Source organism: Styela clava, chromosome 1 (assembly GCF_964204865.1).
Source record: "Styela clava chromosome 1, kaStyClav1.hap1.2, whole genome shotgun sequence".
NCBI classification, from domain to species: domain Eukaryota; kingdom Metazoa; phylum Chordata; class Ascidiacea; order Stolidobranchia; family Styelidae; genus Styela; species Styela clava.
Window position 1 is genome coordinate 27,222,149 of NC_135250.1, and position 17,821 is coordinate 27,239,969.

Below are 17,821 nucleotides of genomic sequence, written 5' to 3' on the forward strand. Positions count from 1 at the left end.
GCCTGCGGCACTTTTATGCTTTTGCTAAGGACATTTACAAGTACTAATAACGGTAATTTAACATATCCATTATATCCGTATGAACCAAAAGGTCGACCAATTGTCTTTTATAAATCCGCACCGATGTAACTTAATACGAGAGCGTTCACATTCGTACGCTATAATTTGGTTTTATGTCTTTTTACGCTCATTTTTTCAGCGTTTCAGAAGGTGAATAGGGTAAATATCGCGACCTGAAATTGAGGACAAATTTGCTCAGCTGGACAAGGCCAAATTCTCGTTCAATTTTAGCTTAGGTTGTAGTGAAATATGACCAAAAATTGTAATGGAAGACCAAAATACCTGGCTTTAACATTATAAAATGAACTTCAGATTAAATCATACGACCGGATGGTAGGCGTCATTCGCCATTTGAATAAGTCTGCATTTAGCCCATTAAAAAAATTTCAAATTCTTATCCTGTCCACACGTCCAACATTTCTTCCCGTTTGAGCTGGCCTGTCTGATGAAAGCTTGTAAAATAACGTAGATGTTCGGCAGGTTTGCGAAGGTTAAGAATCACTGTACTATACTTGGTTAAATATCGACCGCCTAACTATTCTATCTTATTCTTTTAAAATTTGAATAAAGAAACTTTTACGTCTGACACACAAACTCGCATAGACGCAAAATGTTCTATTTTGGAGTTAGTGAAAATCGACCGGGCGATGCCAAAATATCATATATAGACTACACCAGAATAGTTTTATATTAGTTCAGACTATAATGAAATATTACCATTAGTTGTGATGGCAGACTAAAATACCTGGTCTTAACAAAAGTAAACTTTCGACAACGCCATATGATTATTTAAGTCGTCATATTGGTAATTGAGTTCCGTACATTTGAACCCACGAAATTGCACCTGCATACTATTGCACATGTAGAATTTTTTTGTTTTGCGGATATTTGAACCCATACTAACCCTAACCCATGGGTTTTAACACCCGCATATAGATTTAACCCGCGGATATACACATGGGTTCAAATGTACGAACACCTGGTGACTGAGTAAATGCCGCAAGTCTATCCCAAAGTCCCACGCTTCCTACCAATCGGGGCTTTGCTACCGATTAAGCTGACCTGTCTACAGAGAATAGAGCTCTGGTTATGTTGTAAAAAGGCTACCCAAGTCTTATAATTTACGCAAGGAGAGTTCTGTAATCACGTAAAAATCCGAACGCATCTGCCTGTTTCGTGAAACTTCCTATAACGTGATTAATCCATCGATTTGTCAGCGTAAAATTCAAGTTCGCAAAACAGTCTTTCTGACGACATAACCGCGATGTCGATTCATTGCGATTGAGCTGTCTGTTTAGGACGGTTGAGCGTAGCAGACCCCTTTAGTCCACTTAGATTCTGTTTTGAGCAAAATTATGACCTCTAAAATTATTGATAAAAATATAACAACATTACCGTCATGATGTATTCGTGTTTATGTTGTATATATATATATTTTTGTTTATATGGGACACTTATTTAATTTGTTCTGCCGTATCTGGTACTGTGTAAATATCCGTTTTATTATTATCATGCGATTCCGATAACCCATTACATGTACAGGAGAAAATATATCTATTACTCTCGTCTCCGACCGTTATGTCTGATGCTTTTGCTGCTTTGAGTTAGTTGCCGTATCAATGAATGACCAATCTTGGGTCTTCTGATCCAACAACCACAGCAGCAAAAACCTATCTGGGACAAATTTTAGTAACTTATCTGCTGGTCACACTGGGATAAAACAACCTTTCCTGTTCACACAGCATTGATTACAGCCATTGATGTATAGAAAATATATTTTTATAAACGCTATTTGAGTCATTATAGGCTAACGATACATAATGTCAAATTAGAATAAAACTTTAAAACAGTGCGATCAAATCTGATGACGATATACGCTTGATAATATAAAAGATACCGGTTAACTAGTTTGGCACAAAAGCTTTCATGAAAAGCAAGAAACATGCTAACATGAGTGTATATTAATATCAAAATTGTTTTTGTAATGTTTATAGACCCAAATTGAATTTAAAAAGGTATAAAAATATACGTTATAGAATAGCTTTCTATATGGTTTCATGCCAAGCACATGTTAGTTTATATTTCAACAAAAACTAATTCAGAATCAAAGCAGGGCATAAAATAAAAATTAAATACACATAGAAATTTGAAATTAAGTTTCATTACTAGGGTGTCTATCATATAAAATAATACTGTACTGTATTGTAATTATTAACAATACGTTTCCATCGATATGTAGGATATACAATAGTTTGGCAAATATGATCCACATGTCTCGAACTCACTACTCTATGTTTTACCATCGAGGATAAAATGAAAAATTGGTTCTTTACAAAAAAAAAATTATAGTTTTCACTCATTTATGCGTAAAAACACGTATTCATATCTATGTCAGGTTGTAGAATCTATATTTCCAATATAATAATACCGGAATATTGGTATTAAAAGATATCAATACAATTAAAAAAACAATATCATTTTCGATAAATTTTTGCGAAAGTACTCAAAACCTCAAAAAAAGGACGCAATGAAGTGTTTGACGATATTGGCAATTCTGTTCGCCATTATAATCGAGGTCTCGCTGGATGAATATAACATTAAGCTGGAAATTTTGACGTGGGTTCTGTACAAAATGAATATCATATTTTACTTATTTTTAGTTATTACGAAAATACCCTAAAATCAAAAAATTAAATCGACTCGATAAAGGTCTTTGACGTTACCTTAGCATTTGAATATTTCTGTCCGTCATTGGAATCTAAGTTTTGCTTATCGAATACTTTCATAGATATTACAAGTTTCGAAGAGGATTGGGATAAGAAGTAGCTGAGCTAGAAGTAAAACAAAGCTATTTTCAAGTCGAGCCTACAAAACGCAAAATTTCTAATAAATTTAAGCGTCACAGTGGAGATAAGAACGTGCCTTATTGGTGATAAATGAAGCTACGATAACATAACACTTCTACCGGCGCAAAGGACTATATAGTTGAGCATTTTGTTGCTAGAATTTATAAACTACTACTCGGAATAAAACACATAATGAAAAGGTAAATAACGCAAATTATATCTACGTGAATTGATATAAAAAATAATTACGATTTTTAAAAAAATTGAGAAAAAAAATTCATCAGGACTTATTACAATAAAAATGGGAAGCTTAGTGTAGTCTTAAAATTCGTTGAAAAGAATTTTTTTTATGTTATTTCGAAAGTGTACATTGCTGCAGTAAAACTGAAGTTTAGCTGATTTCACATTTTTCATAAATAGGCTTCTGCCAATATGGACTAAGGGCATGGGTTCAAAAGATGTACATTCTTTAGTATTATGTCCATTTTCAGGTTTGGCTGTGCAGATTTAAAAATAACACAAAATTGCGTTTTTTCTCAGAACCATAAATTGTGACATAAGCAAATTTGGTTTTACTGCAACAATATATGGGATATGGGTAAAAGATATCAAAATATTGGTTTAAACACAAAAAAAAAGTAAAATTTTTTTTTATTGGGTATATTTTTTGAATTTAAATTACAAAACTTAAATTACTATGAAAAATTAAAATTAAATCTAATTTAAATGTGTATTAAACATGTAAAAGGTGAATATAATGCTACAAAAACAGTGAGGGAGATCCTTTCAAATTAGTCTACAAACAGATATAAAACATATTGAATTGTTCAAAGTCTTACATCACACCATCATATATTTTATACTGTAACGTTCAATCTGACTAAAGTCAGGCTTCTTCATACAAATAGTTCACATTTATGATGGGAGAACAAATTTAACCATACATTGTGCCAACTAGATAAGTATTCTGATAATATAACGAGGCATTCCCGAATTTTCAACGCCACCAGCACCTAATAACTTTCACGAAGACAAGTATATTGACCACCGATCCTACAGTTTGTCTATTAATTAATACAGTACTAAGTAAATTCCATTCAGAAAACTATTACTTCGAAAGATTCCACCTTCCATGAGAAATATTCCACATAGTTAGAATATTTGTAGGAATAGTTTCATGGTCCCAATCGCCATTTGAATGGACTCCACGCAGGTGTATTGAACGGGCTGCCATTTGATAGCAAGTTTGATTTTAAGTGAGCTACACAATACGTTTACTGTTAATAAAGTTTATCACTTCACGGCAAAATGCAACCCTAACAATGACCATTTATATATTCTTCTTGAGAAGAATTTTCGGAAACCGCAAAATCTTTTCCAATAGCATTACTTTTTGATCGTTTAATCGACGCGTCCTTCCTTCGACAAAAATAGATTTGTTCATACACAAAGTGGCAATTATAAGTTTTAATTGTTGAACACTAATTATATATTAATTTAAAAGTCTATCTGAAAATTGACCAAAATTATTCTGTACGCGGTTATTTATTATTTTCTACCATATATCCGTTCACATATTATATTATATAAATCAAAATAACAGGTGTTGCTAAGTTAAAATATAAAACTTATTTGCTATTTGCGCTATCTGGTTGGAATTTGAGTTTGAAAGTAAAAAAAAAATCATAAGATAAACATATAAAAAGATAGCTGAACTAACTTCCTAAGCCACACTAGTATTCATATTGGGAATAATTACAGTGTCGAAAAAATATAGAAATTAAACACTACACTAGTAATATAAGGCTATGTACAAAGCTTCAGTTCAGTTACTAAAATATAAAAGTAAAAATCATCCTTAATTATCCTTATGGATTACCTACATTTACAAATACTTACTGTGTGACAATCGTAAATGCTATTCCTCAATTTCTGTATGCTAATAGAGTTTCCGATTCCGTGGGATACTGCTCTAAGTGAGCGATTGGGACTATTGTCATATTAGGAATTTCAAGTAAGAGATATAAAGTAGAAACGTGGCGTCATAAAGCATGACGACATAAAACGATGACATCATAATACCATCACTTAAGGATCATGACCCATAATTAAATACTACAGCCATTTACAGCCACACTATATTTAAAAGAAATCGCAATCAAGAAGTTCGGATAATATAAAAATAATAGAATTGTATTTAGATAATTTAAGCTTTGATATGTTTTAATTTCCACGGTATTTTTTCCGTTCTTTTGTTTGTATAGATGTGATATATTCTATTTATTCCCAAGCCATTATAATCTTGCTGAACGGAGCAAATATTCCTTTGTTTGGTGGGCTGCAAAAATAAATATCAATTATGATAGGTATAAAATTACATACAAAATACATAGGGTACGACTATCATACCTATCCCAGGTAGAATGAAATCTAATGAAACGGCTTAATGATACGGCAAACCGCGGCCTCTCACCCAGTTATCTGTAACCAAATATTCGTTTCAGATGAATGAACTTGGACGCTTTATTTTGACAAAAAAACACCATTATTATTCATTTCATTTTTGCGCTGACTAGCAATTTGGACATTGAGAGGGTTTATTTAGTGTTAACTAAAGTTTATCTCCGATAAAGTTTTGAAAGAGGGCGACCTCAATCTAAAGAAATCAACGGATGCTATCGATACCAATATTTCACTTCATCGCTACAATGCAGACCACAAAGTGTCGTGCAAGAGCTAGTACCATTCTAATTCAAGATGAAAATCCTGAGATACAATTGGGGGTACTCTCGTAGTATATGTACCAGGTTAGGGTTTGGCCATAATTTCATTCAGATTTTCCTTTTTTAGTTCGATTACTAGTTCGGGGACTGTCTGTGTTTGCCAAGTAAATATACCCCCTGCCCATAGGTTTGAGTCTTTTTACACAAGTTGATGTAATATAGGCGAACAAAATTAGTTACCTCAACATTGACACACATACTTCTGGAGCGCCCAATTCGGGAAATACCAAAAAGGTAGCTCGTAATATATAACGAATATACGAACTTACCAACTGAAATACTTCGAGCCTTGAAACGTTCCACAATGCTTCCCGTCTGTAAAAAATAAAAATAAATCAGTTGATGGGATTATTGCTTGTTTTGAAGGTGTCTAGTCAGAGAGCCTAATGGCAACGACTATAACGTAATTTATATATATATGAAGAAGCTTTGCACTGGTGTGCCATTGGTTCTCACAGAGTCACTCACGCCCTATTTATTTCCAGGCAATTTCGTTTAATACCAGAATTAAAAACTTTGACTCAACTGTCTTTCATGAAGTTTTGTAAGACTTTTCTATGGAAATAACATTCAAGAGGTCAAGCCGCTTGAAAAGATCATTAAGATCATTAATTGTCATGACACGAAGACTTAATCAATCAACGCTAATGGACCACCCGCCAGTATATTCGATTTTTATCGAGGTTTTCATCACAGGTACTGATGTCTAAAAACTTCTACAGCTTTGAGAAGACTTCAATATTTATCAATGATAATATTTTCCAATCAAATAAAACATAGCTCACCAAAATTATCTGATTCAACTCCGACAAATACTTCCGATCTTCCCGGTAGATGACCGACGTATTTCACGTTGCCACGACTCACTTTTCCACCGGGCCTTGTGAATTTAATTGCATATCCTAACTTGAGATCGGATGGATTTCTTGGCGCAAATGCACGTCTTGGAAGTGACCGACTGATTTCTGGAGGATACCTGAAATTGGTAGATAAATGAAGCGTTTTAATGCAAGAGATGACCTTTTCAGAAATGAAAAAAGAAAAGTGTAGCTGAATATATGTAGCTGTTATTCCGGAATTTGGTGTCGTATTGCCAGTTCAAGAATGTGCAAGCTGATCCATATCACATGTTAAACCTCGTTTTATTGACTAAAGTATGCCATAATCAAACAGAAAGATTCCGGTTTTCCCAAATGATCGCACCAAAATACCCAAGTTATTGTTTAATCTGGTTGTAATAAATATGGACAAATATGGCAAACCAGGCCGATTATTTCGAACTCAGAAACTATCTGGATGCCTACCCAGAGCCTTGTTAACGACGATACACTTCGTACAAAGAATAAAAAATACAACCAATTTTTTGCATAAACCAAATATCTGCCGTCGAAATGTATTATGAATTCAGATTGTATTACATATAAAGAATTCCGAAAGTCGATAGGCGCATGAAATGACTTACTCAGTTGAGCATTTAGAAGACTTCGTTTGTGACGACATATTACGTGGACTGCAGGATCTCTGTCCTCTATTGCAGGGGCTGACAGATCTTTGAGCTCTGGTCCGAGGGCTGATGGATCGATACCCGGCTGCACCAAGAGGAGGGGATGTTGATCTAGAACGAGATGTTGGAGTGATTCTTCCGCCACCAGACCTTCTTGAACAATCCCTAGATCGCCCTGGAGAACCTGAAATAAAAAGGATCTTTTGTAAGAAAGTTCGGAGTATCGTGTTTGTAATTATACATACGACAAAACGCCAGTGCACAGTTTTTCGTTTCAAATAGTGAAATATAGAAAAGGAGAACGTATTTACAATTCAAAACGTTAAATGCCGCTAGTTTTGGAACATTTTTGGGTACATTACATGCTATGAGCTATATGTGTATATCAGTCGTTTTTGCGGCATGTCCTTGAATAGTCCATAAATTTAATTCGTCAAGTCTGAAATGACCCGTACGCCGTAACAACACCATACAATTATATAGTATTCCTTGTCACTCATGGTTGGTGTCTTATATTAAGACAATATAAGGGCGAGACTTGAACGTATGTTTCGATTTTTTAATGAATTTAATATGTTGAAAAACCAATTAATATGGGGTGTTTTCACAATGTATAAAAAGTATAAAAAGGAAACCAACTTTCAACATATCAAATTCTACTTCTTCTAATACCAGTTCGTTAACTTGATGATAAATTAGCAATAAATCAAAAATGGAAATATTGGATTGATTGCTTAAAAAAACTTTTTTTTAATTTACCGTATTTAGTATTCAAGTAGGTAAAAACGTAAGACGTATAGCTTTTCGGTTGCGCGATTTCTTAGAGTACATTAGGCAAAAAGATTAAAATGTCACGTCGAGCAAAACTCATCGTATTTCGCATGCGTATTTCTGGCGAGTGGACGTCGGTTAGTTAAAGAACTGACGGCCACTCAAGCTCAACATCGTTAGCAATGGCCTACATATTTTAAAATATTCATATCTGAATTCGCATTTGAACACCTTGAAATAAGCGTTAGTTATTTTAATCATTCAATTCAATTTCAAGCGCATATACTCATTTATTCAAAGGTTCAAATATAATCCATGCTTGACTTGCCAATATTGTAAAACAACTAGCAAAACTACACGCATTTTACTGTTAATCAAACTCCTGGACTCGAACTGATTCTTTCTAAATGACGTTTTCACACATTTGTCCAAACAAGGCTTTGTACAGTTAGTTACAGATACTTATGGCGCTCCTATTTTGAAAACAACCTGAATCTTCAGTTTATGAGAATAATATCTTGCAAATATCCGGACATTCACGACCCAACATAATCCACAATTACCTCTGAATATCAGTAAAATATCTGACAATTCGTTATTATTTCTCGGTCATTTCAAAACTTAAAATTCCAAATACGACGTTTGGATCATTCGTCTATGTTATGTTAAGACTTTAAATCTCATTCAGATTCAACCGACAAATTTGAGAACAATGAAAAGTCAACAAATAGAACGCCGTTGTTATAATATTTGTATTTGAACAAGACGCTTCGTGTCATATATTGTTTTATTCACTAAAAACTTTTTCAAGGTGTCGATGCTTAAAAATAATAATGACCAACAATTATCGAAAATGCCGAGCGCAGTTTTTCCCAACTTTTTAGGCTCGTGGCCTCCTTATGGGAGCTTTTAGCAAGCACTCATGGCCCATTCGTTATAATTCCAGTTGTATTTATAGTGTTATCTTAATTCGTAGATTACAAATTCCATTATGTTCGAACAATTCATGCTCAACAAAGTGAAAACATCCCGTAAAAGAAATCATAAAGCAATGAAACTAGGAAGAACGAGGATTTTTCGTGTAAAGGGAAAAGTAAAATCAGTTTTGCATCTAGCATTGTGACCCCCCTCAACTGTTTCAACTTGGTGGACCCCGGGCCCCAATTGGAAACCGCCAGCCTTGCGGTTAAAGCGTTGGACTTGGCTATGTTGTCATCGGCTCCAAATCTGATGCCCACGACGAATTCATTCAGGTTGTAATAAATTTAGTAGGTAATGTTGAACTGGAAAGGGACCTGTCCTCTCAAAGTGCAGTAGCTCATAACCTAACACGATTCATATTAGAAGAATAAGGTGACAGCGCCGAAATTATATTATCGAATATAATATTTTTTATATCCACCCCACGCCGATATAAGTCCTGCGCGTGAAATTTGTGTCTGATTAATCATGAAACCATTTATCTGTGATCGTTATTCGAAATGCAATGCCGATCATGGTTCTGTTCGTCGTCGAATATAAATTATCATTAAAGCCGGTTTCATTAGATTGTTTCATAAACTGTGAAACTGGTTTAGTGTGTTTGCTATCTTTAGTACCATCTAGTTTAAGCTTTATAATATATAAGTATATATACCAAATGAAACTACAATTTTGCACGCTGATATGTGTGATTGAAAGCACGAACAACGTACGATAGACACAAATCTTTAAAAACGAGCTGAGGCGAACGAACCAACAACTAAAAAATGCCATTTGAAACTACATTTCAGATTTGATTAATTGTTTTTTCGATGTGTTTGTGTAAAACATATAAGCAACGAAATACTAGATAAGTGGGTCACGAGAAATACTAGGTAAGTGCCAACGCAAACATTGAAAGAGCTATTGCTCCACAAAAGAATCGAATACAAACCGTATTGCCAATCACCACGATTCCAAAATAAATAGTCAAATTCTATCGTTTGGTATGTTGACAGAAACGTTTCAAGTTTGACATTCGAGCGAACAAAGCGTTTCGTGTTTAAAATAGTCGACCTTCGACTGCTAGCGGGATTAGCGGACAATTGTTATATTAAATATCGTGCGATAATGATCGTATTTCTGTTGGTATAATTGAAGCTTGTATTGAATTTTATTACTCACGACATAAAGCCAAACTGTGGTTGAACTTTCAGATTTTTTTGGACTTGGGTGATTTTATTTAAACAAATTTTATAATATACACGTACGACTATCCTACGTGATCGATTAGATTAGTCAACTTTGAACTATATATCTCTAAAAGGGTATCCCCATGCCATAACCGTCCACTCAATAGTGGGTACTCCCGTAGTGGGTGCTCCCGAAGTATTCGCACCATATCGACCTGAACATAGTATGTGTAACAAGTTAGGGTTCTTAAGGTTGTGCGTCTTCTTGGTACGAATACTTCCGGAGCGCCGTGTAGTGTGTGTACCAGGTTAGGGTTAGGCCATAATTTCATTACGATTTTACTTATTTTAGTTCTCTTACGAGTTCGGGGACTGTCTGTGTTAGCTTAGTGAATGTACCTCCGACCCATAGGCTTCAGTTCCATTACAAAACTTGATGTTGAATAGGTGAACAAAATTAGTTACCTCCATATTGGTACACATACTTCTGTAGTGTCATTTCAAATACACCCTGCATCACGGGTCATCCGAGTCGGGACGGTGCGCAATCTTTGGAATCAAATTCATCTCTACTTTTTGAAAAAAACATAGAACCCCATTGAATATTTAACGTAAATGGCTTTGGTTTATAAGTCATTCAACTCAGAAATACCTGCAGTTATCAGCAAGTGCCCAAACCAGGAATCGCGAGTAGCCAAGTGATGGTAACTGACTCAGATGACTGTAAAAGGTCGTATCGTTACCACCAAGTCATCTACCGGAAACTTAATTTTCTTATTTTGCTATCTTGTATATTTTGTGTGTTTTGTGGTTAGGCGAAAAATAAATAAATTCTCTCCTTCTCTCAAAGTTGAGTGACAAAGCATGCGAAAAGCGTCAGCTTCCATACATGGTGACCTCAAATTACAGAACCACGGTTATTTGTAACATATTCTAGAAAAAGAGTTTAAAGAGTCCTGGATTACTTTTGGGTACAAAGATACACAAACAGGAGTTCGGGTGTTGATTAAATTTTTCTCATCTTTGTAGAAGTAATTAAGATAATTTATGGGTTTTCGTTTTTAGATTTACCCTGTATAAGTTAACACCACTCCAGCCATTGTTGGAAGAACCAACCATTAAATAACGCAGATTCCACGACGACACAGGACGACATGCCACACCGAAAACTGTGAATATAAATTCTACCGTGTTTCTTGAGCCAATTAAGAATATCAATCTCACTCGATCGAGTCGTTCCATTCACTATTCTTGGCTTGCTTGATTCGTTGAATTCTACGTCATCGTCTTCGTCATCAACCATTAACTGACGTGCACATGATGATGACGTTATATTCTTAGATCCGTTTTCAGAACAGCTTGGCTTCAGAAGAAATTCAGTGCTGTCGCTGTCCAATGAACGAGGAGATTCTCCTGAATTAATAGGAAGAAAATCAAGTTGTTAGAAGAACAAAAATTACTGTAAGCAAAGCCTATGTAGCAGTGATGCGCCCCCTTTTTCGAAATTGTATAGTCTGAATAATGAGCTACGAATATCAGATAGTAAGGCGAATGCATGTTATATAACGTTTATACTTGACACCTGTATGTTCAAAGTATATTTCATGTTAATATATTTTTTTTAAGTTGCCATTCAAAATACCTACAATTGTCGGAAAACAAGGCTATAATCAACTTTGAAAATCTTGCAAGAAATTTACTTTTATTAGTTTACAGCGCAGGGTACCATGACAAACCACCAAAAACCTTGCAAAAACACAGGAAAACTTGAAATCCACCAAAAACCCTGCAAAACGTGCAAATACCGTGAAACATCTTACAAAAACAGCGAAAAGCCGTAAAAAGACGTCATAAACCACCAAAAATCTTGCAAAACGGGCAAAAACAGTGAAAAAAATCAACTCATACCTTCCATATGCTTTTGATATCTGTCCATAGTTAAATCTCTCAGATTAAGCGCAACCGATGGCGACATGTTCTTGTCTCTCATCACACGTTCTGCTGCATGCATAGTAGCCGTTACTGCCGCGAGTGCATCTCCTGCCGCGGTTCTCTCTGGTTGTGTATCGGAAAAACGGACACCCTGAAAATTAAAATTCGGAAAATAAATTTTCACTGTCACAATATCAAAACAAATCAGAAATTCACAGGTTTTACGAGCATATAAGAATTATGCCAGGTATATTAAATATTGCCGAATATAAAAGTTTCAATTGGGTATTTGCTCCACTTAGTCGAAAAAAAATCTATAAGACAATTCAGAAATGAATTTTGTTGGACATAAGACAGAAAAAACTATTTTTATGTGCTATGTGATCGTCTGAACATTTTTTCAAATACGAATTTTTCATATAAATACATAGAGAAACTAGTGATGATTGTTCTACTGGGGACCTCGGGGTGTGGCAGATGGCACAAGGTTGTCTTTTTGCACCCTTGCCTATAAAATCAGTTTTTTAGTTGGAATATAGTCGTAAATTGAACATTGTAAACTGCTGATATTAGCGAATTAGATTGCTCGTCGAAGATAGAGGGGACGAAAACCCGTGACACAATATCCTCTTCATTTTAAAGGTTTTATGTGCTCTACGTAGCTTATTGATATTAAATTGACAACCTAGAACTTAGATTTCTTTGGACATCGAGATTGAAACCACATTTAATGCGTTTTACCTGGCCGTGTAAATTTTTCTCAAATAATAAATTTCTTCTTTTGAATTACTTAAAGAAACTAGTTATTTCACTTATCTATACAAATGATTTATAGGGGGCTTATTTCACATCAAATAATGATGGGAATACATATGATTCAGAATGTCGTAATTGAAGCGTCGCTTCTATTTACATTTTGGAATTATACAAACATTTGCGGACGCCGACTTTTGTGCTCAAATAGAATGTTTTAAAATCTATTTAAACTAAAAGATAGTTTGCCCTTTACCCCTATATTCGATGTCATTCTTTCCTTTCCTAATAACGTTAGAGCAACTATCCCAATTTGCGACCGAGCTTAACATAAATTACTTCGATTGCGACAATTTATACATAGCAAGAACATATTATCAGCAAACTATTTTTAGTGTCTGCAGTTTTAGCTGCGGTTTTTATTTGCGACTTAATTAATAAAAGTGAGCATGTTGGAATAGTATAGGAAAGAGGGATTCATCTCACAAATGGGGGCCACTTGCAGTGGGGTATATCATTTTTAAATATAAAAGCATGATCCACTATTCAAATATGCTATGGCATGAGTGTTAAATGCGACATGTATAAAGAAGCATTACAAAATTTGACGTTAATTTTCAAGACACAAGTAGGTGAGAAAGCAAAAAGTCAGAGTTTCATTAGCATCGATAACTACTAAAATTGACATCTTCATTTTGATATGTAAATAAAATAATATTAAACAAAAAATTATTTGTTGAGATATTCTGTAAAAATTTAAAAACATTTTACCATGATTGATGAAAATAACAAACATATCGCAGTCACCTGAGATGTGGCCTCGGACACAAGTTTCATGTTTTACTTGAGCGAATAAAACCGCCAAACATCGCGTTGGCTCAAGATTTATTAGTTTATTAGTTTACTAAGTCGTTTCATAACCATTTAGCGTCGGCACTACAGGACATAATATTGACTGAAGAATATTATTAGTGACAGCGCTGCATTTAAAACGCTTTGCATAGTTAGCAATATCATTCTGGGACGAACAGCAGAACAAAAATGTCAAACAATCTTATACAGTTAACAATACTTTTTCTGACGAATATTGGAGAACCAATTTTAATCAGCCTTCCTTAGCACTTGAGCGTGGCATACTATTGACATTTGTTTCATAGCTTATTATAACCACAATGCAAATATATAGCTGAAACATATCGACAAAATTGTTGAATCTATCTATTCTTACTCACAGGAATTTTTTTTTGCCATCCATAAGCCCAATCGATGTCAAAACTAGATATTGACAAAGTATTTAAAGATTGCATTAAAGACGAAAAGTGGAATAGCGGTTGGTAGTTGGTACAATACAAATTTCCCTCGACATTTAGTTATATTAAATCGAAATAATTACGATTATTTCACACGCAAAACTGAAGAACAAGTAAGAGCCTTGCTTAAAGTCTTGCTCATAGAGAATTTTACTATACGAGTCATTGTCAAACTGCGATTATAAATTTGTGCCATTGCCTGTCTTCTGCGATTGTAATGTCGTCTACTAAGCAAATATAGGTGAATTATTACATTTTCAATAATATTTTTAATTGCCAAACAAAATAAATGCATGTGAAACGAGATACTAAAACCATGACGATTTAAAACATTTCTCTCATGAATATTACGAGGCATTTCCATTGTCCACGCTTTCTGGTCGCTGCTAGATATGTTCTAAAAATTGACTTGACTAATAAAATATGGCAACCCACCTTCGACGAAGAAGAATGCTGAGATCTTGACGGTGAACTTCGTCTAGGGCTGCACGATCTATGTGGACTCGAAGATCTTTGCGGACTAGAACTTCTCAAGCAAGGACTACGAGCTCTTGGACTCCGAGGAGTGACGTCACCAAGTCTCTGCTTCAATGAACGAATCTCTTCTAGCAATCTGTCGTGTTCGGATTGGTAATAGTCGATCTTTTCAATAAGTTCTTGCCTTGGGTCTGTGACAAAAACGAAAATATGTATTTAAAGTGAAAGTATCAAAATACACTTCTGAACATTATTTAATGTTTAGTTTTAGCCCGAATTTCAAAAAAAATCCAGTGAATTTTGGCTGTTCTGAGGGATTCGGGAGTATATACTATATTTCTGTAATGTTTCGTCTCCCCAAAGTCAAGACCGTCTCATATATTTAAAGAATGAAAGATACTTTGGCAAGGTTCTCTAATATGTATGAGCTACATGGTGTGACGACAATGGCTTAGTTGTTAGAGCTCAACTATGTTGGTGTATCAAGTTAAAGATTAAATTTATTACATTTATCAAATTAAATGACCGCTAACTCCCCTGGGTATAATTATTTTGATCGATTATGGGAAACTAGGAAGATTCCCGCTTTATTCGAGTGAACGTGTGAAAACGCATTATAAAAAAAAGTTCAATCGTCTGATTTAGGAAAATCGTTATACAAGGTAAATGGCTAATAGGAAATTTTTTACAACCTCATTTCATATATAGGGTGTCAATGAAGTCTGCAAATTTTTTAAAATTATAAAGGCAATTTATTGATACCATATATTGTTTTGGCCCTCACAGATGTATTAAATGACGTAAAAATATCTGAACAATTACTGATTTAAAACAAAAAACCTGGTTAAGATATATCGAGAACTGACTTTATAACAAAAATTGAAACCGTGAGAGGACTTTATGGACACCCTGTACATGAATAAAAAACTAGGATCCCTATAAGTCTTCATCTACTGTTTAAACTTTGACTACTGTTTAGCAACGATGGTCACTAATTTAGCCAAAGTGTCTTCCCGTTCATTTACATATTATAATAAGTTAGTATTTTAATGTTGACTCACCGACATTTCGGTTTTTCGAAATGGCATCAATATGTCGTCTGAGATCTCGAACTTCCATTTTTAGGCCTCTATTATCTTCAGTAAGCTCATGACAACGATTCCGTAAATCTCTCGCCTCTTCTCTCAGCTCACACAGCTCGCCTTGCAAATCTGCGGCGTCAGACGCCAGCATAAGGTTCTCCGCCGACAATTCGTTCAATCTTTCCATCTAACAAGAAAATAGATTACAACTTAGACTAGTGCTTTTAACCTTTTCGATGGAGCGAAACCCCGATGAAACAATCCAGAGGACCAAGGAACCCCTGTACAAGAGTTTAATCGTCTCTTATTGTCTGAACGGTGTAAACAATGGATATAAATATAACAAAATGATCTTAGGTCCACCAAGTTTACTGATAGTAGCAAACCTAATAGGTATTTTATTATATCTAAACGATATACATATAATAATATAGAATAGACTCTCGCATTCGAATGGACTCTACTGACAGAACATTAGGGGGCCTCGAACGTGCAATAATGCGTTGAAGATGAAATGTGTTAAGGTGGGCGAGATGGCCCAGCGGGAAAGGCCACACTCAACTGTGTTCGTATTCCAGGTTATACTTAATGGGCAGACAATGCAGAACCGGAAAGGTTACTGTCCTAAACATGGAGTGAAATGAAAAAGACACAAAGCTTTTTCTCACAGACTCAAGGCCCAAGGTAGAGATGCAAAATCGTGAAGACTTGAAATCAAGTCTTAAATTAAAATTTTGATAACAAAAACTTTGTTGTAAGCTTATTGAACGAATGAAATTTCAAATTCGACTCCTTAATGCAGGGAATTCAGAACTTAAACTCTGACTCCGGAGAGTTCTAAATTCCGGCTCCAACTCTGGAAAACATACCGAACTCCGATTGCACATCCTATGCCTGAGGCTTATTGTAATTGATTATAACGTACTTTGTCCTTCATGACGCTGTTCTCAATTTTCATTTCAGCAACTTCCCTTTCGTATCCCCTTCTCATTGAATCGCTGCTTTGACGCAACGAGTCTATCTCTGACTCTGCACGTGCAAGCTGACGTGACCTGGTGTAGAAAAGTACAATTTTAGTTTTTCCAATCTTCACAAAGCTGAGAAATGTTTTTAAAAAGCTTCGTAATTTTAGAATTTTTAAATTAATGGAACCTAAACACGCATGCATTTGTGTTCATTTCTTATTATATATAACGAATTGTCGCTTGACAGACTTTTTTGAAAAAGCATTTATGTATCTTCACCCCAAACAAGGTTATACATAGGCAACATTTGGCATGTGGATGATAGTTTGGAGTAATCACAATCTTAAGGCAAATAAAACACTATTGGGACATTATTCGTCATAGCAGAATGACTCAAGTTTTGAACCGTTGTGACTTCAAATGAAAATATTCTTGGTTTGAAACAGGCTTCTGGACAAAAGGGTTAATAAAGAAGTGAATCTTAGGGTGGATAAATGTTAAATGAACGCGCTCTATTCTCATATTCATAAAAATCTCATATGAGCACGCTACTTACTTTGACATTTGATAATAGGAGCGGCAGACATCACTACCAACATATACCAAAAACATTCCAATATCAGTAGTAAGTTTCCAGATTCAGCTTTGCCCCTCAATTCGGATGAAATTAGGACATTGAGTAGTTCGAAAAAAATCAATCACAATTTCATTTGAAGAAACAAATAACCTTTTCGGTCGGTTCAAATCTTACACCAGCAGCTCTTTCATATGCTTCTTTGTGTAAAGTGAATTCGTGAGAACGACGAATAGAAAATCGGAAAAATTGGCGCAAAAATTATTGATTAAATTTATAAACCTACTTCGTATCATTCAAATGCTCCAATTCCTCTAATTGTTCCCGTAGACTCATAAGAACCGGTATTGATGAAACAGAGATTAGAGTTAAAAACAGCCGTGAAGGCTTATACGTTGATTATATTATCTATGCTGTAATGAAATAAGAGGATTTTCAATTTATCTCTGGGAAATATTGGTGACTTTGATCGGATTTCTGATAAACCTGATTCGTTATGTTAACACCTTCGAGAAATGAAATTTCTGTAGATTGCAATCATCCCAAATTTAGCAAATATGAAAATATTTCGACGGAAGGGAAAACAGTTTAGGTTTTATATAAGTCAACTC

The 17,821-nt window shown here is 34.8% G+C and overlaps 1 protein-coding gene across 3 annotated transcripts; it reads right to left on the reverse strand.

Moving 5' to 3' along the window:
• Positions 1–1,817: 1,817 nt before the first annotated feature.
• On the reverse strand, positions 1,818–17,625 carry LOC120334857 (uncharacterized). Of its 3 annotated transcripts, none has more exons than XM_039402371.2 (10): positions 17,497–17,625; positions 16,597–16,723; positions 15,651–15,858; positions 14,548–14,780; positions 12,026–12,200; positions 11,306–11,530; positions 7,152–7,377; positions 6,475–6,665; positions 5,959–6,004; positions 1,818–5,244 (listed from the first exon to the last, which is right to left on the reverse strand). In XM_039402371.2, exons 1-10 carry the CDS (start codon positions 17,544–17,546, stop codon positions 5,187–5,189), a joined length of 1,539 nt encoding a protein of 512 aa, XP_039258305.2. In that variant the 5' UTR covers positions 17,547–17,625; the 3' UTR covers positions 1,818–5,186. The 3 variants fall into 3 exon arrangements, with proteins under 3 accessions (XP_039258305.2, XP_039258306.2, XP_039258304.2); XM_039402372.2 differs by lacking the exon at positions 17,497–17,625 and adding an exon at positions 17,193–17,388 and having other exon boundaries at positions 11,342–11,530; XM_039402370.2 differs by lacking the exon at positions 17,497–17,625 and adding an exon at positions 17,193–17,388.
• Positions 17,626–17,821: the final 196 nt, after the last annotated feature.

Coding starts and splice junctions, on each gene's coding strand:
- LOC120334857 (XM_039402370.2), bottom strand. CDS start 17,248: ATGTTTTTGGTATATGTTGGTAGTGATGTCTGCCGCTCCTATTATCAA. Junction 16,724..17,192: donor TCCTATTATCAAATGTCAAA/GTAAGTAGCGTG, acceptor TTTCTACACCAG/GTCACGTCAGCTTGCACGTG. Junction 6,666..7,151: donor TCTTCTAAATGCTCAACTGA/GTAAGTCATTTC, acceptor TACCAATTTCAG/GTATCCTCCAGAAATCAGTC.